Source organism: Xenopus laevis, chromosome 8S (genome assembly GCF_017654675.1).
Source record: "Xenopus laevis strain J_2021 chromosome 8S, Xenopus_laevis_v10.1, whole genome shotgun sequence".
NCBI lineage: Eukaryota > Metazoa > Chordata > Amphibia > Anura > Pipidae > Xenopus > Xenopus laevis.
Genome location: NC_054386.1, coordinates 68,986,597 through 69,012,547, shown reverse-complemented (window position 1 = coordinate 69,012,547; position 25,951 = coordinate 68,986,597). Strand labels below are relative to the sequence as shown.

At 33.1% G+C, this 25,951-nt stretch overlaps 1 protein-coding gene across 3 annotated transcripts in view; it reads left to right on the top strand.

Moving 5' to 3' along the window:
• The window catches only part of LOC108700145 (protocadherin-11 X-linked), a 901,035-nt gene extending 876,366 nt beyond the window's left edge, over window positions 1-24,669 (top strand). For all 3 annotated transcript variants that reach the window (XM_041574896.1, XM_041574894.1, XM_041574895.1), the window contains one exon: window positions 21,764-24,669. In XM_041574896.1, coding sequence (XP_041430830.1) covers window positions 21,764-22,149 — 386 coding nt within the window. In that variant the 3' untranslated portion in view covers window positions 22,150-24,669. The remainder of the gene's footprint in view (window positions 1-21,763) is intronic.
• The last annotated feature ends 1,282 nt before the right edge of the window (window positions 24,670-25,951 follow it).

The window sequence follows — 25,951 nt, the reverse complement described above, 5'->3', positions numbered from 1 at the left end:
ACAGTATTTGCTTATAGATCACACTCCTGTATTTCAACCAACAATTTACAGTGTTTCAAAGACTTTTCACAATAATTTGTTTCACCTTGTCCCTTTCTCTCCTCTGCTTAGTAAAACATGACTAAATTCACTGACCAGATGCACCAGTCAGGTCTACAGTGTACTTGTTCCTCATAATGGTTAATTTTACTGTCATAATTCAACTGATTTGCATAGTAAGTAGTGATGGGAAAAATCTGACCATTTTACGCTTTTTTCAAAACGTTTTTAAACCATGCAACATTTTTTAAACTATCCATTATAGTGGTCACAGTGGTTTTTTATTGGCAAAACTCACCAGAACGTGGCAAAATATTTTGCTCATCCCTAATAATAAGAAAAGGTATAGTATAATTCTGTAAACTTCATATAATGTTTCAAGATAAGAACTTCTAGCTGATTTTCTTGATAAAATATTGTTAGCGTATAGTATGGCTTGCAATGATACTATTGAGGTGTAAGTGCACTTTAGGAAAACAATTCTAACCAGTCACCTGGAGATAATGATGTCTCATACAAAACTGCAGACTAAACTGCTAGCACTTTCATGCAAACTGAAAACTAACAGAACAAGAGGAAAATTGTAATAATAGAGTTAGTTTACATTGGAAGAATCCCTGCATGCGTCTTTTCTCCTTTATACTGTAGATTGCCGGATTTTAATTCCAGAGTAAGAAACAGACCATATCTTATCTTGGAGTACAAAGGGCCAGCACTTGTGACCTTTAGTGCTCTAGCACTTGTAACTCAGGGTATAGTAAATAGCCCCTAATATCTCTTAATCGTTTCATCACACACATATGGTTATGGGACCTGCTATCCAGAATGCTTGGAACCTGGAGATTTCCATATAAGGGATCTTTCTGTAATTTGGATCTCCATATCTTAAGTCTACTAAAAAATAATTTTTACATTAGTTAAAACCAATAGAGTTATTTTACCTCCAGTAAGGATAAATTATTAAATCTGGATCACACATAAGGTACTGGCTTCTTATTACAGGGAAATCATTGTTAAAAGCTTGAATTATTTGGTTAACATAGAGTCTATGGCAGATGGCCATCTCATAATTCAGAGCTTTCTGGATAATGAGTTTCCAGATAAAGGATTCCATACCTCTACAAATTAAAGTAATGTAATAAATACTGGATAAGCCTAAACATTCACATTATCTATAAAATGTGATATTTAAGAGCAAAGAATGCCTTTAAATCATATAAATATTGAAATGGATGTGGCATTGTTGAAAATAAAGGCATCACCACCAGAAAGCTGAACTATGTTTCAACGGTCATTGCATTATTCACCATGTCATTCATTCATCTAAAACCAAACAATTATAAAATCAATATATTTTATGAGCCATGTTCAATTGGGATAAAGCAGAATGCATTAAAACAGGCTGAACAGATTAGTATGATGTATTGACAGCAATACTAATTTACATGCACTGTTTAATTTCTTTTAAATTACACTGTGGTCGGGCTTTTTTAATGACATTCAGTGATTTCACTATAAATGGCTTCATTCCTGTATTATTTGATATTAGAATGAAAAGCATATTTCTTCAACACAATATAGCAAATCAGAATCACTTAAACAATTTTAGTTTAGTGGAATAAAAGTGCTAAAATGTATTTGACAGTATACTTACACAAAAAAACTGCAAAATTTGTATCTGCCAAAGCTGGTTGTCAGGTCATAGATAATATGTTGTATGTGCTAATATTCACTTTTCTTTTCCAGTTGGTATAGAGCAACAGTTGGTACACTAAGTTTTACCTGTCAATTCAGAGAAGGTTTATGAGGTTTCCCAAATATTGTCATATTTAAGTATTGTTTAACTTTTTTTACACTTCCCATTGCATCTTTGATCTTAATACTGTAAGGAAGGAAGGCATTTTACCATGGCATTGCAGTTTGATAAACTTTTATAAATCACTAATTTTAATCTAATTTTTAATAGTCAAAAGATAAACAATACAATATTCATCTCATCTTAGGGACATGTTTACTAACATTGGAGATAAATATCTGGAGAGATTTCTGGAGAAATCAGAACTTTGCTTTTGTTTTCTAACTTATAAGTGGCTGTTTAAATCTAATTGCTGATTGGTTGCCAAGGGCAACATCTCCAGAAATCTCTCCAGACATTTATCTCCAATTTTAGTAAATTTGCCCCTTAGTGATATATTTATATATCACTGAGCAATTGAAAAATGGATAACAATCAAGGGTCTTACAATAAAGAAGGGTCACATCCTTTTAGGATCAGATGACCCTACTCTCAAGTACTTACACTGTTTTTAAATTATATTATATATGTTTTCTTCCTATGTGTAATATTGAAAAGCAAAAGACAAATAGTACACCACTGAATTAATCAATTTAGTTAATAGATGTTTAGAGCCCAAACTATAATTACTGGAAGCATATTGATTTTAATTACAGAATATTACACTGATTTCCCTGGAGGATAGGTGTATTAAAAAAATTAAACCCTGCTTGTTATTATTATCCAAATCATATTATCTGCAACAGGAGCCAACATGAAATGTCTTCATGTCCCTTGGGCGTAAGGGCTTGTGGCAATGGTTTGTCTTACAGTGTTGGCTGATGCTGTAATATGGTTTCCAAGAAAAAGAACAGTTCTATCAACATGTTTACCTATATTTCATGTTTAGTGATGAATGACATTTTTCACAGCGTTACACTAAAAAATTATGGCCATAGAAGTGAAAAAATTTGTCGAGCGACATAGACTTCAATGCATTCTGGCGAATTTTCATAATTTCACTAATTTTTGTCAAAGCAAAAAGGGTCAGATTTGCTAATCACTATGATCGTTGTTCAACTGATAGGTCTGCTTTTGTAAGTAATTGTTACTTGGATGACCTGACTGTTTGCCAATTTCATTGTCCCTTTTAAAATTGTTCTCTAAAGTTTCTAATGCTAATTGACTACTACAGACCTAATATGGCAGCCCCCTCATAGAGGAACATGTAGAATTTTTACATCAGGTAATGTAAAAACATTAGGAAAATACTTTTATGACAAAATTATAAATAGCAAGCAAAGATAATGTTATGATAGATGTAAAAAGGGTTTACTTTCTGGTGTCAGAACACTTACGTACACTTACGAATGAGCTGCATTAATGAAGTTTCTGTTCTTATGTTTTTAAATAACATTGGAACCTGACAGGAATAACTATTGATTCCAATCAGCTGTGCTGTGTCTACTACACTGTCTGTAATTATAACTTATAGATATCTAATATGCTAATTTTCAATGTTCAATGTCACATTCACAATTTCCAAAGAGGATTAATTAAAACGTTAGACAACTATTTTTCCGAGTTGAAATGTATATATTAATTTATATATTAATTTAGAATTTTAGTATTATTTGAATTAAAACAAATCAACATGGGCTCAATTTACTAAAATTCTTTTTTTTCCATAATTCAAATTTTTTTTCTCTAAACATTTGTAGTTTTTTTTGGACTTTGAGATATATTAAGTGTAAAAATTATGAAAACCTCTAATACAAAACTGCACCACATAAAAGCTATTAAGATCCCATAGAAGTCAACAGGACCTGCACTGATTCTATTTTTTATCAATTTGGACTTTTAGTGGTTTTCAGAATTTTTTCCGCTAGTAAAATTGCATTGTAAAAATGTATCGTTCAATGTTTTTTTCCATTTGTATTTTTTATAACCAAAACTTTTAATAAATTCCATGGCATTTGTAGTTCTATAGCAATAGAGTTTAACTATAGTTTCAAAAACCTCTAAAACTACTAAAATTTGACCTTTAATAAACAGGCCTCCACATCAAGACAATCTTTAGGTTGAAACTAGTGAGCCCTCTTGCATGTCCAGTGAAAATATCAAAGCTTAATAATATCCTAAACAATACAGTTGCAGTTTTGTTCTTCTGTCTCTTTATCACTCAGTTCTACCTGGCATCACTTGGTTCACCATTATGGTATTGTAGTACAAAGTCCTTCACAATCATTGATTAAAATTCAAGTGTCACAATTATCAAGGGTCAAATTTCCAATTCATGTAAGTTTTTTAAAACTCCCATAAATTCAAAATGTGACCAATCAAAATGTATTAATAAAATTTAATTTTATCAGCTCGGACTAATTGAATTGACCCGAAAACCCGAATCAAATTCGATTTGAATTAGAAAAACTCGATTTGAATTAAAAAAAACTTGATTTGAATTGAATCGAATGTCAGGATGGTTGCAAACTTCAACAAATTGATCCCTGGACCTCTCTCTCATTGACTTATACAGTAATTCGGCAGGTTTTAGGTGCCGAATAGTCAAATTTGAGTTCTTAAAGGCCCAGAGTATGATAAATCTCGAAATTTGAATTCAAATTAAAACTCAAATCGAGTTTGGATAATTCACAATTCAAATTTGAGAGTTTTGACCAAATAAATAACTTGAAAATTCAAATTTTCACTTTGATCCTTAATACATCTGCCCCTAAAAGTGTCCAGCCTTAGCTTCCTTTTTCACATGGCTGCTTAATGCTTTAATAGACAAAGAAAATTCTGCAAAAATACTTGTACTTAACCTCTGATAATTTGACCACCTCTAATACACTCCATTTCTTTCTAGTGGTGTTTAATAGAGCTTGAACATAATTATCTTAATTTTTCACATGTTAGTTTAAGCTTAAAACTACAATGTGAAAACGAAGGGACAATTTTCAAATTTGGCATTTACCAGCAAGGAATCTTTCACACAATAGTGTAAGGTTTCAGACTGACAAGAAAGTTTTATAGAATATTTTTTCTCAAAGTAGTTTACATAACTTTTAACTGAAAAGCGGCATAGAAAGAATATGATTTAATTTCAAAATGTAAAAATGTTTGCTGTATAGCTAATAACTGGTCTCCTGCTGTGTAAAATAAATATGCTCAGGCTGTATGGAAAGTGCACGTGTATGTGTTGGGGGGTAAATTATACTACTCTATAAAATAATGTGCGTGGGAAGAATAAAACCACAGGACTGGCATTTTTGTTATAATTTGTACTCATTTTACTATTTTTATTGCAGATAGCATGACATCTTGAGCTGAATACAATTTACCTGCAGCACAAGGGAAAATATGTATGCTTTCAGTCAAAAACTGTTTACATGATGTTGAATAAATAATCATTTCTTTGGTACAGAAAATTAGAAATGTGTTTTTGATAAACATGCTCATGAATTATTGGCGCTCCTTGGCATCTATAGAAGGGAATTATTTGGATGTGGAAAACGAACAAAATCAATATTAACAATTTTGATTTTCACTTTTTTTGGACCAGAAAGCAGTGTTCTCTCTCTCTGCTCATGTGAGTCTTTAATTCTCTCTCCATCTACTTGAGTTCTCAGTCATTGCATTTTTATCTTCCAACTTTCAAACAGCTCAGCTGGTGGGAGGTTTCTTCGTAGCACTGATGAATTATTCTCTGTCAGAAACCAAATCTGCCTTTTTAAGCCTGGTTCCTTTTGATGAATGTGTTCTGCTGACATGAACTTGAATAGAAGCAGTGAGCTATAATGAATTAACTATAAGTATATTAATAACCATTTTAAGGAAAGATAGATGGCAAAATGGATAAAGGGGTGGACAGACAAAATAATAGGCAGGTGAGCACTTAATAGACTGTGTAGTTCCCCACTTAGGATCTCTTTATGAAGTACTATTTAATTGGATGCTACAGCACATGTTTCTGTGCTTTGTGTCATTTTCTACATAGTCAATTAAAAATTGAAGTGCCATTATACATTACATATATTTTAAATTGCACTCTTGTTACAATGCATTTAAAAGGAGGTAGTTATTACATATAGGGATAGCTTTAAACCTGACCTCAGATATTCTATAATAGCTTAGTCTCGAGTAGGCTGCCTCAACAGTACTGTACATGATCATAAACAGGACCCTGTAATATGAGGTATATGTTTATATGGACATATTCATACCTACAGACCAAAGAGCTAGCTACCTTCCTTCCTTCCTTCTACCCTTCAAAAAATCATAAGTAGGAAATTCTGCTAAACTTCCTTACATACCATTAACTTAATCATAATATATCCTAACTTTATGAAACGTCTTGTTTCTAATCCATGTAGGGACCTTGAGCTGACAGACCTCACACTTTTTCTAAATTATCATGAAACATGTCAACTCATTTTAACAAGGTAAGGGAAATACACCAAATGGGCAAATTTGAAAACTCACACATGGTAAAAGAAAGATGGAATAACAAACAAAGATAAAAGCTTAGCCAGAGAGGACATAGCAAGATACTTTTATCCAGCAACTCAAGAGGTATTTAGCTGTAATAGAGAGTGATTCGAACACTGTCAGAAAACTTTCAAGTGTAGAATTTCTTTAGTAAAGGGTACACTAAAAAATGCAAGGAGGATAGCATTTTACACATGTGCAGAAAGATGCAATAAACCTGGCATTATTGTGGGTCCATTGCTGCTAAGTTCAAAAATGCACTACAGAGAATGCAGGAAAATTCCTTTGTGGGCCAAATAAGGGATGTGATTGAGTATTTGGTATTCCCTATGTGGACTGGCAGCCTACAGGATGCTCAGTTTGGCAGAACACCTGTTTTTTATGCTACCAAAACTTGCCTTTAAGTCAGGAATTAAAAAATAAGCACCTGCATTGAGACCGCTGAGTGAGAGCAACATCCAAGGGGTTGGTGGGCAAAATGTTGCTCACAAGCCTCTGGTTGGGTTTGGTTTCCAAAACGTCTGCTATTCTATTGATGTGGTATTTCTAGTGGACCTGGTCAACCAAACTGCACATGATGAAATCATATGAAATGAATAGAATACACTGATTATTTACCTCTTGTATCACAAATGCTTCTTTTAATTAGGCCACTACAGTAGAATTGACCCATATTTGAAATACTTTATAATAATATGTAACTCTATAATACCTTTTTTTAGGATTCCCCTACCAATCCCACAGTTACCTTTCTTTGTTATCCCCTGCTGTATAAATACTTTATAATAATATGTAACTCTATAATACCTTTTGTTAGGATTCCCCTACCAATCCCACAGTTACCTTTCTTTGTTCTCCCCTGCCGTAGAATTACTCTTTTTGACTCCAATCCTATGACTGCATTCAGAGATGTAACAGAAGTTGCATCAGACTTTGACACTACTGGTTGGGGACTGAAGTGCAGAGGGACTAGAAGATATCTAACTAGTGATCAGTTACAACATATCTTCAACCAAAAATATTTTTTGTAGGTTGCGTTGCCTTATATGTATGTATCTTCTGATCTTTCTAACTGCAAACCTACAAACTTATTAGCTTGTCCTTGTCCAAAAATGCACTCTACACTGGCTCTTAATGGTCAAATTCCCCTCAAACACACTGTACAAACTGACTGTTAATACCATATATTTATGATGTGCAAATATGAAGAGCCACTGTTACTCTGGCACAGAGCATTGTTTAATATGAGCAACACCATGGGCTCAGTTGTTTTCGGTATGGAAACTAAGGCTGCACCCCCTTTCACTCTAGCACCTGTGCCCATCATAAATGCTATAGCATTTAGTAGGCAGAATCAGCAACATTCCAAGATCCAGATTAAAATCTTATTAATGTGACTACGAGGGTATGATCAGGACAAGTTAAAAGATTCAGTGTATTCTCTGGATATGATGTTGTCAGAGAAGAAACACAATAGAAATTAAAACAAAACAAAAAACACAAGAGCCCTAGGGAACACATACTGTATTGACAGCATAATAGCAGAGAAATTGTCTTCAGAAAAAAAGTACTAATACAAGATTGGCAAGACAGGAGAAAAGCAGGATAGAGCAGATATGAAGATGTTAGATGAGTAAATTCCATTAAAAAGAAAGAAGATGTCAAATGTTTAATTTGCTTTATAAAGATCTATTAGTATGACATATCTGTATTTCACCATCATTTCAAAATATGTAGTACTATGAGAGAGAAGTAAAATAAGACCATTCTATTACTTTTGTTTTGAATGCACAAAGTTTTCTCATACATTCTTGGCTTTTAAAATATTGTTATGTTTAGTTAATATATATGTTTGACTTAAAGAGGAAAAAATGATAACGTTTTATAGTCAATGATATTTTGTGCATAATGTTCCCAGCTAGCACAGAACAGATGTCAACTGAAATTGAATAATAGTTTATATGAGTTCAAAAATGGATCAGCTCAAAAAGATTAGTTACTGTAAAAACCTATGAACTGTTTTCTATGGTTTATAGTGATTTATTATATTTTTTTTCTCAGTCTGCTTACTGATGTTTTTAGTGAGTGTCTTTCAGTAATAGACTGAATAAATGCTGATTTTTGTATGCAAGCTCAAAACATTGTGTGGTAAAGTTGTAAAATAAGTTTCTCAGTTAATTTTATTATTAAATATTTTTTTTTTTAAAAGAACACTGCGCAGATACTGTATCTGTGAAGTTCCGAAATTAGGTTGCAAAAGTGGGTTTTAGTTAAGGTCCATGTTTGTATATATATATATTAATCTTTCTCAGCTTTATTTACATCTGACACTAGCTTTTCACTTTCCAAACTGTATCATAACAGGGAGAGATTGACATTTTGCTTCTGTAATACAACTAGCATATCAAATTGGCAGACGCATTACCAAAGCATTACATGGTCTAATACTGGGACGTGCTGTATTGCTGATATTGCTGCTTGTAAGCAGTATGCTGCAAATCCTTGGGGTATGGATGGTAATGCAGTCAGGTTGTAGTATGTTTTGTATACCAAGAGGCAGATTTATCAAGCATCAAATTTCGAATTTGTGGGAGTTTCTAAAAACTCCCATAAACTCGAAATTCAAAAACAAACCTGACCAATCAAATTTATTTAAAAAATTATTTATTTTTTTAAATTAGGGTGAATAGGATAGACCCGCAAACTCGAATCAAATTAGATCTAATTTGATTCCAGTTTAAAAAATATATATATATTTTTAAAAGTCCACCAAACGACTCCAAATTGATTGTAGGAGCTCCCCCATAGGTTAAAACACCAATTCGGCAGGTTTTAGAAAATTGAATTCTTAAACAGACAGTACATGATAAATTTCAAAATTTCAAAATTCGAATTTCATTTTTTTTTTAAACTCAAATCGAATTTGGACTAGTCACTAGTCGAATTACACTAAAATAAACTCGATATTAAAATTCAAAAATTCCAATTTTCAATTTGACCCTTGATAAACCCGCCCCCCCTAGTTCTGTGTTTATCCTAAATAACTTTTATAGGCTAGCCCCCTCATAGATTACTTATGCAGAGCCTAATACACAATAGACATCATATGTGACGTTTCTTTTAGTAGAAATATCAAGTATCCAGTGGCAGTTGCACAGGTTAAAGTCTAAAGTCTAAATAAAACTGAGAAAATGAATGACGATACATAAGTTATACCAATATTTGGTGGAATGTCATTATTATGAAAATGAGGAACAATAATTAACACAGTTATACACACAGGGGCAGATTTATCAAAGGTTAAGGTGAATTTTCTAATGAAAAAAATTCTAATTTTGAGCTATTTTTTATGTACTTCGACTAGGGAATAATCCAAATTCGATTCGAATTTGAAGATTATCAAAATTTACCATGTACTGTCTCTTTAAAAATTTGACTTCGACCATTCGCCATCTAAAACCTGCCAAATTGCTGTTTTAGCCTGTGGGGGACCTTCAAGAACCTATTTGGAGTCAATTGGTAGAGTCAATCAAAGTTTTTTTTTGAGAATTCAAAACTTTGAATTCAAATGGAATGTGCTATTCCTTTGATTTGTATGATTCAAATTCAGCCAAATACGGACCTATTCGATTGAAAACGGACTTAATTTAGGTTGGTTTTTTCAATTCGAAATTCAACCCTTGATAAATATGCCCCATAGAGTAAATGATCATATAAGTATAATGAAGCTGTCCTACAGACTACATTCATTTCTAATGAATAGCACACAAGCCAACACAAGTACACATTCAAATATAAATGAAGATGATAATACCAATTTGGTTGCACTGGGATATTCATCACACCATTGTCCCAAAATGTCTGATCTTTCTTAATAGATCAGCAAAATTCCATTGAATAATCTCTCACTGTCAAAACATGAACCATCATTCTAAATTGCCTAATTCCCACTGTTCTTAAAAAAATATTTTCAACCCCAGAGGTTGTTAGAAAAAAGAACAAATCAAACCTCTTAACCTTGGTCTAGTTTTTCTGAGTATTTTCTGAGTATTTCAATATCTGTAGCTCTCTATAACATAGATGAAATTCACTCTGAATGCGGTCTTGTGTAATTTATTTTATAAATGCTTTGAAAGAGAAGCTGAAGAGATTGATCTGCTTAGAGGTTTGTTTTTTTTTGCCGATGTGACACTTTGTATGTACAGAGTGACTTGCAAAGTTTGTAAAAAACAAAATGTGACACTTCAGGCATAGCTTTCTTTTATAGAGCTTTTATTCTTGGTTAATAAAAGTCCTGCTTTAGGGTTGCAAACATTTTCCATTGGTAGAAATAAGAAGGCTAAGCAGTCAACAGGACTGTCCATATGTCGCTAGCACGATAATGTTTTTTTATTTAGTTTAACCTTGAAAGAACACTTTTTTGGACACATATCTTTTCAGTTGTGCAATGCTTTGAAAAATAGAAATTGCTGGCAGACATGAATTTCTCATGGCACAAGCTGGACATGTGCAGATATCCCACTGCTTGTAGAAAAGTCATTCTGAATTCTGAATGTAGGAGAATATTTTCTTTCACTTTGTGATTATTTTTAATTAAGCACAATGACCACTTAGACAAAAACCTCATACAAAACAAATATCTCTTATAAAAGATAAATCTTGGCAATTATTTTGTAGGTAATGCAAGCTATAATGCTTATATCAGACTAACAAATTATAGCATGACAACAATGTTTCTCTTTTAAATGATCAAGAATATGTTATACAGATAAGGTATTGCAAGCTATAATATTTCCCAGGGCAAAGAACATGGATAATCTCACTCCATGAAAGTAATTGCTGTACTTTACGTACAACAGAGGCCATGACACTGCATGGGTAGTGTCTAATACCCTGAGCAAAATTGAAATTCTGTTCATATCATAACCGGTGCACAGATCCTTGCAGCAATGTTTTATGGGTTCGACTAAAATCAACACAGCAGTATAGGTGGATGAATGATAATAGGACCTGGGAATGTAGGTGCAATTTTTGATGATTTTTTTTTATTAAGGAACAGAACTACACTTTAATAGAGACCATAGACATTTCTGTCAAGGACCTAAACTATTAAAGAGAAGACCATATGCAGAGCGTAAACAGAATGATGGCAAAGTAATACAGATGGTACAAGCAAAGACCTGTACAAGGAGGACAGCTCTAATCAAAAAACAATTACAAAGTTTGCTTCACTTAATACTTGGATAATTGAGCATAATGTTTACCTAGAAGAGAGTAATTAATTAATTTGAGAATGAATAATTAATTTTGAGTAAAATGTAATATTTCCTGGCAATAACTTATGTTACAGTCAATTTTTTTTTTCTAGGAGATTTGTATTCTTTCTAGTTTGATGAGTGTATAGAATTTGTACATCTGCAATGTGGTTATCATCTGTGGATGGCTTTGCAACAGGATCAGATATTGTTTATCATCAGTCAACCTGACTAATACAAAGACATTATTATGGTGTAGCAAAAGGTGCTATACACTGTACAAAATATAAATCCCATGAATTCACAAATGTATGAACACAAATACAAACAGCACATGTACACTATCACTATAATGTTTACAGTTTTCTAGGATTGTACAGTATATATAGGATATGACTACCATGCTCTGGCTAGTGATTCATCAGTAGGACCAATATAGGTAGAGGGAATCATTCTCCATCATAGTGATGAATAGGGTTTTCCCAGGGGAAAACATAACAGGAAGATTAGTGGAAAGAAAGTAGCTCATCCTCATTTTGGTGTAGCATGATTAAATCTTTAAGCTAAAATTGATTTCTATGTAAACAACATACAATATGAACATTTCAAAGGGTTTACTCCATTGTGTAGCACCTGTACTGATTTTTAAAATTGTATTTTCATCAGTTTAAATGCCACTGGTTTAGCAAGGCTAACAAAGTTACTTCTACTCATTTTGCTGCACTGTTTTGTTCTAATCTGAATTTTCTATTCCCCACTTTGGCTACCTACACTTTTTGCTTTACAGCTTGCAGTGGCACCTATAAATACTCAATCAAATGCATCCCTTACGTGGTGAGAAAGTGCTGGTTTATGAGTTTAAACTGCCCTCTTTGTTCCAAGAATTACCTTTATTGATTTGAATTGTACTTTATTTTTATATTTATAGATATCATCTTTCTCATTTGTAGAAGACATATTTTACTTAACTTATCAAGGGTTAAACTGCAGCTGAGAGCCCTACTCACTCTACTGGAGGAAAGATTATATACTGTAATTCCATTCCACTCTCATTTCAGCAAAATGGAATGTTGTTCTAAAGGGAGATGGCTTTAGAATATAGTGAAAATATGGCACCTTCCAAGATAGTTCTTTAGTCTTTAGATTTAAAACTACGAAGAATGAGTCTATTTTAAACTAATTCCATCCTCCTCTCCTTTGCATGTTCACTTGAATGCCCGTTGGTTACTAATCCTAATCTTACAATTTTGAGTCAACTACAATAACGTTTTCCTTTTTTTCAAAATCCATAGAAATATTATCAGCCTTTCTAATATTTGCATTCCTGATATACATTATATTCTATTCTTAACAAATAACTATTAACTCTGCTGCAAAGTTTATTAAATTTATACTTATGATGATATATTCATGCAACACAATTTTAATCATGTACTTTGCACTGTTGCTCAACCACTTTACTTTCATGAACAAAACGTAACTAAACCCAATCAAGTATCTTCACAAATTAATGTTTTAATCATAAGAGAGTGTCACGCCACACTGTGCTTAATTTTCCTCTGCAGTATTTACACCAAAAATAACAGTGCTGTGGTAAAAGTTATGATTCTACTTTAATACTTCAATGAAAGAACTGTCCAATGTTCTATTGCGAGAACTTCCTCACCCAATGTGATGATTATCTAGTGAGGACTTATCTCCTGCCGAGTGACATGATTAAAAATATCATGCTAGAAGACTTTTATAATGGCAATTAGGTGTCATGTTTTATCATGATTTCTAAAGAACATTTATTTAAAATAGACCTTTTATCCATCTTCACTTATGAATATGTTCACAGTTTGTAGGAATTCATTTCTATCAAACTCAATATATGAGATTAAACTAAATGGTCATATAATAAATCAGTAATTTCATCCTGTAGAGCAGAGTTTCTATGGAGGTGAGCAGCCAACATTTAGATAAACTACACTTTCTAAACTAAAACTATTAAATTAAGTGCAAGGAATTCGTAATGCTCATACTTTGCAACTTTGCCATCTAAATGTTGCTGGTGATGCAAGTTTTTCTAATCTTTTGACCCCATTGAAAATTAAAAAAAATCAAATCAAATTTAAGTCAAAATTTTTACATAGGAATTTTTTAAAATAAATATACAAGCATTCAAACTTTTTTAAATTAGGGTCTATTTGAAGTAGAAAAAGTGTAATATTATATAAATTCAAAGTTTGATAAATGAACCTGTATGTATGCTCTGCAAGCAAAAGTTTTGGGATTGTCATTATACTGCAATACACTACTGTAGATTAATAAAAGATGATTCCATACCAATGTTATATTACTACACTTTGGGGCAGATTTATCAAGGGTTGACTTCAGAGTTCATGGGAGTTTGTAACTACTCAAAAATTCAAATTCGAAATTTGAATTTGAAAATTTGAATTTTCCCTTTGAAACCTTGATAAATCTTCCCCTTCATATACATATATATTATAGTTAGAATTAGTTGGGTGGGAAGCTGAAGAACCATACTAATATGTGGTTGGAAACCTTAATGGGCATTTGATGTTACCCATAAAAATATGAGCTTTTTGAAGCTGCAAAAAAATCCCACTGCAGTATAATAAATGTCTCGATACAATTAGAGAATGGACATAAGCTCATGTAATAACATTTAATGCATTTTAATTTACATCACTATATATTCAACTGTGCTCACACATTTGAAAGCTAGATGATTTCAGCACAGATGCCTTTAATCAAATCTAAAGGCATTAGCACAATTTTACACCAATTTATACACACATGTACACACACACACACACACATGCGTGTTTATATATATATATATATATTCTTTAGAAATAAGAAGCAGCACTCGGAATTTTCTTTGCAAAAGGATATATTAAGTTCACATCACAAATGCAACGTTTCCGCCAATGTACTTGCCCTTTATCAAGCTTTAAAAAACACATCTCACTCCACCTGATGTATTTAAAGGGGAGTTTAGGAAGTGACATCATTGTATCAGTGTTCGGTTGTCACAGCAACCATCCTTAACAATGTCAGTACACAATATTTAGGACAATCAACATATTTCATTTTAAATTTTTATATTTCAAACATATCAACTATGCAGACTCTTATAGGAATAAATATAGATAATAATCTCGGTTGAGGCCAGAAGGATGTAGCGATTTTAATTTGTTTATTCACCACACCTCTCTTTTCTTAAGTTTAAGTTCTCGATCACCACCACTTTTGAGTGGTGGTATACTTTCCAGTACCATAATAGGACAACAGGTGAGTAGATTTAAACCCTAGTATATTTGGATAAGCTTATCTTAAGATATACCAGTGTTTACGTAATATCTTACCTATCGACTCACTATATGGTGAAAATTGGGTAACAAAGGGTATACGCCTGTCTTGTATACGCCTTTCTCACCTGGATAATTCACCCTATGTTGGGCTCTATGAATAATCTTTTCCAGGTAACCCTATCCCTGAATTTCTGACACATCTTATGTTCCTGTGTTTGTCATTCCTGTGTATCACTCACTAACCTCTTCACACTAGATAATTGATTTACTAATATAGAATGTGAGAGAAAAATTGACAGACGGATGTACCTCATTTAGCTTAGCGCAGATCGATACATTTATCATGATGTGGACTTCACTATGCACTGTGTAGCATGGTGGAGATACATCGATGATGTCTTTGTACTATGGCAGGGTGATGTGGAATCCCTATTACCCCTATTCTTTTTGCAAAGAAAATCCTGAATGTGGCTTCTTATTTCTAAAGATTTTATTTATATGGGGATGAGATGGCGTCCCTAAGGTGGCAGAGCACCATGTTGAAATCACTGGTGAGCGTGCTGAGGCATCCTACGACTTTACATATATATATATATATATTTATAGCAATAAATGGCAGTGGACTCCACATTGCTAGATTTGCTAGTACTTTACATACAGTAGAAAAGAACATACCTCCCAACTGTCCCTTTTTCGGAGGGACAGTCCCTCTTTTGACAGCTCAACCCGCAGTCCCTCATTTGTACTGGAAAGTCCCTCTTTTCGCTGCACTGAACAGCTAGAAAAAGAAACAAAGTTTCTCACTTAATTGGCTTTTAGCAGAGAGCCCAGAACAGCTAACAGGTGCAAATAAGATACTTTGTAACAATTTTGAGACACAAAAACACAGTTTAGATAAGGAGAAATATTTTCAAACTTTCATAACCTGCCAAATTTTGTAAAACAAACATGGTAATTAGGGGGTGTGGCCACAAAAAGGGGTGTGTTCAAAAAATTGCTGCACTACATGCGGAAAAATTTTTTTTGTCCCTCTTTTTACTTCCAAAATGTTGGGAGGTATGAAAGAATGTTACATTCTACAATAAGTGAGAGGGTCAAGGCTAATGTTTGCTGTTGCTGCATAAACGAAAATATCACCAATCACACATGTAGATCTAGCCATTGCCTAATTGCCATCATAATCATTCTTCTTTTTAAAAGCAGTATACATAAATCATGTAGTTTGCTGCAAACTGATTCCACTCAAGCATAACTGACCATAAATCAGTACTCAACTATCCAAATTATGGCAATTGTGCAACACAGTACAGTAGTCCTTTGATAATCACACGTGAGTGTGGAAGCAATCAGATTAGGATCAAGGAGGTGTCAGCCTCAAGGTTCTGTTTGTTTAGCCTTTTAACTGTACTTGTTGAAATCTGCCAATTAACTTTACACTAATGATTATTCCCTTTAAAACAATGCAAATCCTGGACACAAGGAAGTTAAAGGCAATGTCACAAAAAAAGCAAAACATCAAAATGGTAGCATTCTTTTTATATCACAGTATTAAAAACACTTTTCTATCCTCTACCATTGTTCCTATAATGTCTTCACCAAAGCCCTTGGCTCTTTAACCCCCATACAATTACTATACAATACTTATGGAAATGTTTGCCTAGTACATGGAATATGTGACGTTTGCTCAAGAAATAGTCAAAACTAAATATTGAATATACTAGTGTAGATCCAGCTTCAGCTCAGGCAAAGCAATAGAGGACAGAAGAAGTTAAGGTGGTGGCACACTATCAAAGAAGTCATAAATATAAAATTGCATGAGCTCTGAAGGGCAGTTTCTGACAGACAGGACTGGTGTATTAAAATCTATAGGGTTGCAAAATATCTGAATTTCTGAAGAACAACAATGAGCTTTAAAAAAGTCCAGAACCAAAGTGTATTAGCACAATAGTCCAGTAATAATCTGATGTTAATAATATATTGCATTCAGTATTGTACTTATGCAAATTACCTTTATAATATAGAAAAAAATATTTTGAAACTTCTCACCCCTCTTTTTTTTTTTTAAAACAAGCTCATTAGGCATGCCCAAAACACTGCAAAAATTTTTTTTTGAGGTTTTGAGCAATATATACAGTATATATATATATATATATATATATATATATATATATATATATATATATATATATATATATATATATATATATATATATATATATATATATATATATATATAAACTCTCTGACAAAATGGTTCTTCTAGACATTTCACATTAAGGCTTTTTCACATATATTGTTGCATTAATGCTTTGATTGACTGCAGAATGGTTCTGCCCTAGCCAAAATCAAAGTTGTATACTTTCAGATGAAAAAGTAAGCTATCAACCTTAAGACAACACAAATGGAATGCAAAATTAAATAAATTTAGCAATCAGCAAGTGCTTACTGAAGTCATCCTGTCTTGATAACACAAATGATACATGCTTAGTTTTATTTTTAAAGATATATCTATCTCCATATATACAGTACTGGTAAAATTAAATAATTTCAGAAAGCCTAAATGGAGGGGGGAACAAGTTACAAGACTGATGGTCATTTTGCCATAGCTTTAATTTAGAACACTGAACAATGCTGTGCAAAGTGAGAACTTCAAAAGATCAAACACAATTTACAACTATGGATGAGCGAATGTTTTCACCGTGTGACGCCCACAGACTTTAATGGAAAAAAAAAATGTGCATCAAAATAAATTTGTCGCCCCATAAACCTTGATGCATTTCGTTGAATTTTTAAAAGGGGCAAATTTTTGGCAAAGCAAAAGAGGTTAAATTTGCCCATCCTTATAACAAAATTTCAAGACCAACTACAATTATGCAGAGCCTTGTTTTATAACAAAACATGCAACAATTAGCATACAATTAAGCAAATTACCTTTAATTATATTATGACTGAGTTAGATTTCATACATCAAAACAGAGCTCTTATGTGAATACATTGCTAGCAGGGCCAATAAAATTCTGTCAACAAACAGAAGTGACTCTAATTTATGAAATGATTCCTTATTAAACTTCCCTGCTAGTGCTATGAGCACAGTGGGACTTCACCAAAGTGCTTGTGGCAACCAAAAGACTGCAAAACCAAGGGTTGTTTCTGCTGGAAACTTTATTCTGCACATGTACACAATGTAACCATATTGGTAAGCATGTATTGATACATCTAATCCAGGTAATAAACAAAACCACCTGAGTGATATAAATTAAATCATGTTCTACTCCAAGATATGAAGTGATCCAATATTAGTACCTTTTTGCGTTTAATAAATTTTTGCTACTTATCCTGTTAAGTGTTATCTGCACAAGAGGGTAAAATGCATAATCAGTTTGATTTCAGTTTTCTGCTCTCTCTGATGTCTATGTGAAGTTCTTGGATTGGCTAGAAGAAGTTATTCGTTCATGATTACTTAATAAGTCTATGTAGTAATGTAATAAGTCCCAAATTTTGTAAACCAATGATAATTGCTTTCTGGTGTTAGCGCCAACAATTTTGTTCCTAATTTGATTAGAATGATCTTGGTTTGATACTGCCTAGTAGTCAGATTAAAATTATTGTGTAAAAAATGTTTTTGTTTAAATAAAAGGGACATATTCTAACAGCATATATTATTTGAGGCAATGGTCTTGCTTGCTTTTTTCTTGGCCGATCCCCCTTAATTTGAAAATACTGATATTTAGGTTTATAGGTTAAGGATATATTTTACAATTGTGTTACAAAATATTTATGGTTTGCCTAGTAGTCAGATTCAAATCAACTTTATTTTTGCTGATTTTAAAAAGTCAGTTATCTGACAGTAGCATTTTTTGAGGCATATGTCTTAAGCTTAGCTTGTCCATCTATAACATCTGTTAGTAGTAAGTTGAAATAAGTACTGTTTAAACAAACCCGTTCTTAGTTGTTATATTTATCTGGGTTTAAATTGTCAGTTTGTAAGTATTTGACAAAATATTGGAGAGATTTAACACAAAAGGACTTGTAGGCTTATTTATTGAAGGTCGGATTTTAGTGGTTTTCGAGGTTTTTGAAACCACAACTAAACTCACAAAGTCTAAAATCACGATTGTCATTGAATTTATTGAAAGATCCTAATATAAAAAGTGCAAAACAAAAAAAGGCAATGAACAAAGCGCTAAAAAGTACAAATACCTCAGTTTTCGAATCATTTTAGTTTTTCTGACAATTTCTAATGAAGAAAAAAATCTGAAAACCTCTAAAAGGCCAAACTGATTTAAATTGTTGCAATAAGATCAGAGCAGCTCCCAATGACTTCTCCTGGACCTCAACAACTTTTACTTGGAAAAAGTTTTGCAGTAGAGATTTTTATTGTTTTTTTGAACAATAAATTTAAAATTTTAAGAGATCTTAAGAAATATAGGAAGTATGCATGGTGCCTAAGCATGCTATCAGGAAAAAAATAAATATATCTTATTGCAAAATAGCTTGTTTTGGGGGAATCTAACAGAATGCTTTAAATTAGTAAGATTCTTATGCTTAATAACTAAGCATATGTTGATATTGTTTATACAGAATACTACTTACTATGTTTTGGTCATGCAATCTTTGCAACTTTTACCATGATCTAAATATATCACGTTAAACATTATAGCACATTAATATTAAAAGAGAAAATGAGCATGGTCTAAAACTATTTTTTGGTGATCTTTTAATGGTAAGGTATAGTTTGCAAATCATGCAACTTAATTAACTGATACAATGTGCAATTTTTCATTTCAATATATTTCATTCTACAAACACTACTCATTAATTGACCTTATATAAAAAATACATTTGGCTTTTGCTAATTCATTTCTGATGCCAAGCTTAAGAGGAATGGGGAATTTAGTATAACTGCAAAGCAACAGAATGCACTACAAGCCAATATTTTGTGCCATGTAGTTGCCTTCATTAGAAATTGTCTTTAGTGTTCTTTCATCCTTTTTCAAAATGTTTGCATGTTAATTGTGGCACAGGAAAAGGAGCACTATTAAGTACTATCGGCAGGTGAAAGACACGTGCAGAGATAAAGCATATATTTGTGTTTGTTGGGGAGATGGAGGAGCACATGAAGTACAGTAAATGGTCAGCACCTAGAGAGGATGAAGAGGGATGCTAAGATTGTGATGTGGCAATTGACTCTTTGAAACTGAAGGCTACAACAATGGGTACACTAAGATAAACACAGAATATATAACAATGCTGGTAGGCACCATTCTCGGTTCAAGGTGCTTTAGATGGGCCATAACAGTGTCACTTTCACTTTAATGTTTCCTATATTATAACATGCCTTTTATAAACATATATTGGTGCATAATAAATAATCAACAAGATTGCATGCTCAGAAAAAAAAAACAATATTCTGTTGTTTCAGTAACAGTGTTGTAGTTGTGAAATGATTACATTTCCAACATCAAAAGATCACATAAAACTCAGTAATGAATTTCTTGATCTCTATTCTACATGCGGTTCAAAGACATTGTAATTCAAAAGATAATTCTTCCCAATAAACAGAATTCCTTTTTACCTCTAGCTTGAAATGTTCAAAAATAAGATTGACAAATGAAAATTAAATGTAATCATACCCTGCCCTATGCTGGCTATATGTTGTAGTGAAGGGGTATATCACACAATACAATCTATTGTAGCATATGCACTACCTTAAATATATTAAAAATGTAAACAATACAAGCAATAAAAATTATTCATGATCAACATCTGCCTCATGGGAGAAAGTACATACATTTTGTAGTAAAAGAATAAACCACATATACCTATATAATAAACATTTTTAATTGCATTATTTTGAACTGCAAACTCCAGAAATTCAGTGAGAAATGTTGTTTTTGTGATTAACCTATAAAAATATTTATGTAAGAAACTTATTTAATTGAATTGTACTGTAGAAAGAAAGGAAAAATAACTGGGATGCCAAGTGCCCCCCCATTGATTCTAGCAGCCTGCCTGCTATCCCTGGTTGGCACTCCTTTTATTTAACAAAACGTGCCAGCCCAGGTCACTGTTTGCTGAGCACTGCACCACTATTTTCTTTCTCCCAAGTGTGCAGGAACCAGTTCTAATAGGGTACATGCTAAGTGCAGAATTCTCAAGGAAGTTTCTGTACTGTGAATATGTTTACCCAAACCTGATGGGGGATATCTGGAAGACCAGAAAAGATGATGGCACAACACTCAGTAAACAATATCCTTGGCTGTATTTTTTTTTAAAAAAAGAGGAGCACCTGCCTGGGTAGTAGTTAACAACTAGAATCACTGTCCTTCATCCTCTGTGATTTTACATTTCCCTCTCTTTAAACTTCAGTATTTAATTGATACTGTTCAGAGGCAACTGAACATTTAGAATTTTTTTTGAAACATTTCACCACTCATTCAAGTGGCTTCTTCTGTTCAACTGAAGTGGTAAGGGTAGTATAGTCAACAATATCCAATCACAAGGGTTTCATTGAACTTCAGGTGTTTAAGGTGTTCGCTGGAACTCACAGATGTGTGAAAGCATGATACAGTCACAATGGTACCATGATTTTTATTGAAGCAGGTGTTAATCTTTCAATGAACATAACTGGAAGTAGAAATTGTGAAGCTGCCGTGGTAAAGATTTATGTCAAAGTGGAAAAACCATCCCTAAACAGAGCAGGGGGGCCTGTGACACAGTTTATCATCTATGTACAATGCCGCTTTGACATCTTTACCCCATGGCTTCACAACAATTCACACTTCCTGTCCAGATTAATTACAATAATATTTTCAAGAAATTTAGAAAATATTGCTTACTTGCATAAAGAATTGCTAATTGTTAATGTTTATTATTTGTTTCAGCTATTGAAGTCAACCTTCAAAAAGCACTGACAGAAGCCTCTGAGACCTGCACACAGGAATGCCTTATCCTAGGCCACTCTGATAACTGCTGGATGCCACCATCATTAATGCAATACCAACAATCTAATCCTCCTTTGCCATCATTTGGATTTCAGCAAGGATTCGGAAGAGGAACTAGACCTGATGGAGTGCACACTCTTGGAAGACCTGGGACCAAGGTTGATATTGACAAAGGGGCTCCACGACCTCAGTTTTACAACACGTGTGAAAGACACTGTACTAATAAAGATTCAGTGAAGGTTATTCCCCTGGCAAACTTCACCCCTTGCCAAAAAACACCAGGTTCAGGGAATAATTCAATATGTGTACACGAGCACCAGCTCTAAGAAATATGTTATATAGCAGCTATTTTCGTCTTTCTGTGTGTCAGATGTATATAGTCAATGCTTAACAATCCCTATAAAAAATGTAGAGGAGTAAAGTCAATGAAACTTGGATTTTAGTTTAGAATTGAATATATCTTGACTAGCACTGCTATTTGTCACATGAAAAAAGTGTTTCTACTAAATATACAGTAGAACAATGGTCCTATTCCATGGTTTAAATAGTTTAGCACTGCGCTTGTTACTTACTAAACATACATTATTTAAACCCCTGATAATATCTTTTTAAATACAGTAGATCCCAGCACATCATACTCTCACTCTGACTTATTTAGTTGGCATATTGTATATAGCACATTTAATCTTATTTTACATATAGATGATAAGGACATAGAATGCATATTGGCTTAGTTATTTAATGTCAAGCTTTTAGTTTCAGTAGGCCACTCCAGCTATATGTAAAAAAACTGTCACATATGTAATGGTGTGGATTAAAGTTTCACTAGAGATTTCTTTATTTTTCTTTTGGATGGAATTAAAATCCAGTTTTAAATAAGTTATGTACAATGAAGGAATGTGGATTTCTTAATCATGCAGTTTAAATACTATCTATTTGAAATCCTGTGCAGCTCACAAGTGCGGCACTGAAAAATTATTGTTTTATGATTTCATATATTAGTTACCACTTGGAAGGACTATCTTGCAAAACATACATTTTACAGTTAAAAAAAAAAAAATTCCACTCTTCATTCAGCTACAGTTTAACAATTATTTTGGGTAGTAACATTGGGGGGGTCATTTATTAAAGTCTGAATGGCAAAAACGCAAAACATTTGAAAAATTATACCCCGAGAATGGAAAAAGTCAGAATCCCAAAATCCAGCATCTCAGACTTACCAAGGTTGTATGTAAGGAAATGTGAGAGTTTCCTATCCTATTTGGAAGTTTCTGCAGTCTGCGCTGGAATTGCCTCGAAAATCTGACTATTTGAGATTTTCAGGCAAAAATCTAAAAAAATCTGGCTTTTCCAGAAAAAAATCGGGAAAACACTCTAGTTTCTAGTTTGGCTGTACTTTTATCAAAAATGTGGATTTTGATAAATAAGGGCCCCGCAATTGAAATTTTCAGAGTTTGGAAAACAGAGTGCAAGCAATAAAAATATTAGAAACTCCAGTTATAGCTGTCCAATATGGACGTGGCTGACATACAGTAGGATGATGAAAGTTGCAGTTTTTCAAAAACTGGGAAGCTATGGGTTAATCTTGACAACATATAGTCATTTCATTTAATACTGTTAGCCTGAACAAGATATTTAGTATGGTACAGCAAGTACAGGTAAAGGGTGTATTATTGTATTCACAATCTGCAGTTCCAGGGGTTTTTCAGATAAGGGATCTGTAATTTGGATCACATTCACCATACCTTTACCCTGCTAAAAAAAATGAAAACATTTAAAACAACACTAATTAAGGGGTCATAACCTCTCCATAATGGGGTTATGTTAGTTTAGTTTCAATAAATTACAATGTGCAGCTTTTTTATTACAGAAGAACAATGGTCAAAAAATAAGAATTAAGAACTGCTTAAACTAGGGTTTCCAGAAAATAGATCCTATACTTGTACATGACTTATATCAGCAGGTTACAAGAATGAAACACATTCAAATTCACTTCTAATTGGCAAGTGCCATAATAGTTAAAAATTCTCCGTCCTCCAGCACCGATCTAATCAAAATCTGTTTCTGAAGATAGAGAAGGCCAGTAAACCTTATAATAAATGCAAAAGAGTTGCCGGTTCAGAAATATACATTTGTTATGCATTAGCTTCCATCTAGCATTCGTGTTCTTTTCCGCAGCCTTTAAGTTCTGCTCTTGTATAAACATATCTAATTCAATGAAATTCTTGAGTTGAATGATTCTTAAAAGAAAGTAATATGTAAGGTGGACCTGGAATGCACTTAGTAAAATAGATTATGACGGAAAAATAAAGAAATCCTGTGAATTTTGATTGGATAAATTTCTGTGTACGATTGTTAATATAACCTGACCTTGTAATTTACAATCAAACATTTGTGTGAAATGCTGTAATTTATTCGCTTGTACGCCTATAGAAATCTCACTTGTTGAAGGATCCAGATGAATGCTAAAACAGCTTTTGTACTCTGTGTGCCCAGCAATTATTAGTAGTTGCAATTTTGATATTGTCCCCAATGTAAAATGATGGGGGGAAAAAGATGTTTTCAATGTGCAAAAAAAAAGTTTCACTTTAACTTTATAATAATAGTCACCTGCAAATAAAACCCAGTATTAATATGTGTATATTTTTAATCTTTTTTTGTTCTTTTTTTATTTAAGTATATAATTCTCCTGTGGCACACTGAATTCAAGTTGCATGTATTGCCTAGAAATAAATGTTAATTCTTACAGGACTTGAATACATTAGCTGTAGTCTTCACTTCAGATGTCATGTTAACTTTCTAACTGTGTTTCTATGTCAACAATAAATAAATGTTTCAAAATGTTACAGAAGAGTTGCAAAAGGATATAGTACATTATGTATATTTTATTTATGAGCAACAGGGTGATTGAGTATAGTGAATGAATTTATTGAATTTTCCTAGGCATATTCACTACCACTGAAGCATTCAATGAAATACAGTGCAATGAGAATTTGAATTATTACAAGGAATTGCCAAGGTGCTTTATCCATATTATAATCTGATGTATTCTGTGTTCTACTTTGACATGACTCTCTCTTTTAAAATACTTTTCAAACATGGCATCATACAGACGTCCTCCTTCATAATGCTGTCCATGTTTCGGCATCATTTGTAGTTTAATGGAATATAGAGGGATTGCAAGTTGACTGAAGGTGTATGATTACACAATAAAGTGATTCTGACAGCTGCAGACATCTTTTCACTGTCCTACAGATCTTTACACACACTCAATACCTTTTTTCTCCTTTTTTCTATGCCAGTGGATCAGTGATAATATTTTATAACATTCAACATTCCCTCTGTCTTTCCTGTGGAGAACGGGGAACCCTGCTTCATAATCCGTCCAGTTGGAGGGCCCATGTCTTGACCCTCTGGTTATAGAAGAGCTCAGCACACACAATACGCAATATATTGTTTAATCTGAACACTTCATTGTTCTATAGCCTAGTGAGTACTACAGCACATACTCAACCCCCATAATAAAGTTAAGGTGAGCCAGGAGATACTGCCAACACATTTCATACACTCTTGATATAAGTTAGAGGGAGGGTGGGTCCACATCAACAATTTATTTTGCTCACACTACTCACTAAATAGAGAAAAATGAGTCATACAGGAACACTGTGATTAGAAAGAGAATATATGTTATAAATAGTTGTTCAGCAGCCAGATTAGAAAGTATGATAATGAGGAAATGAGACAAGAACATTGAATATCAGAGATGGCTTGTTCTCAATGCAAATACATAAGTGGCACAGTGAAACTTTAATACATACATGTATATCTGTAACTCTAAATGGACTAATGTTTGGGCTGGTCGACTGACTGGGGGGTCTGGGGCCCCCTGGGCTTCCTCATCAGGGGATCAATGTATCAATATTTACATATAAATACTACAAACAAGGGAAAGTTGTGCTCACCTCTAATTTTTAAAAACATTAAGCTGGGGGATGCAATGAGGCTGTGACCACAAAATTCACAATTGATACAAGGGGTAAAGAGGATCCTGTTCAATAGAGTTTACAATTTGACAACTTCAAATTGTATATTCTGCTCCATCCAGCACATGCATGTATGTATGTAAGG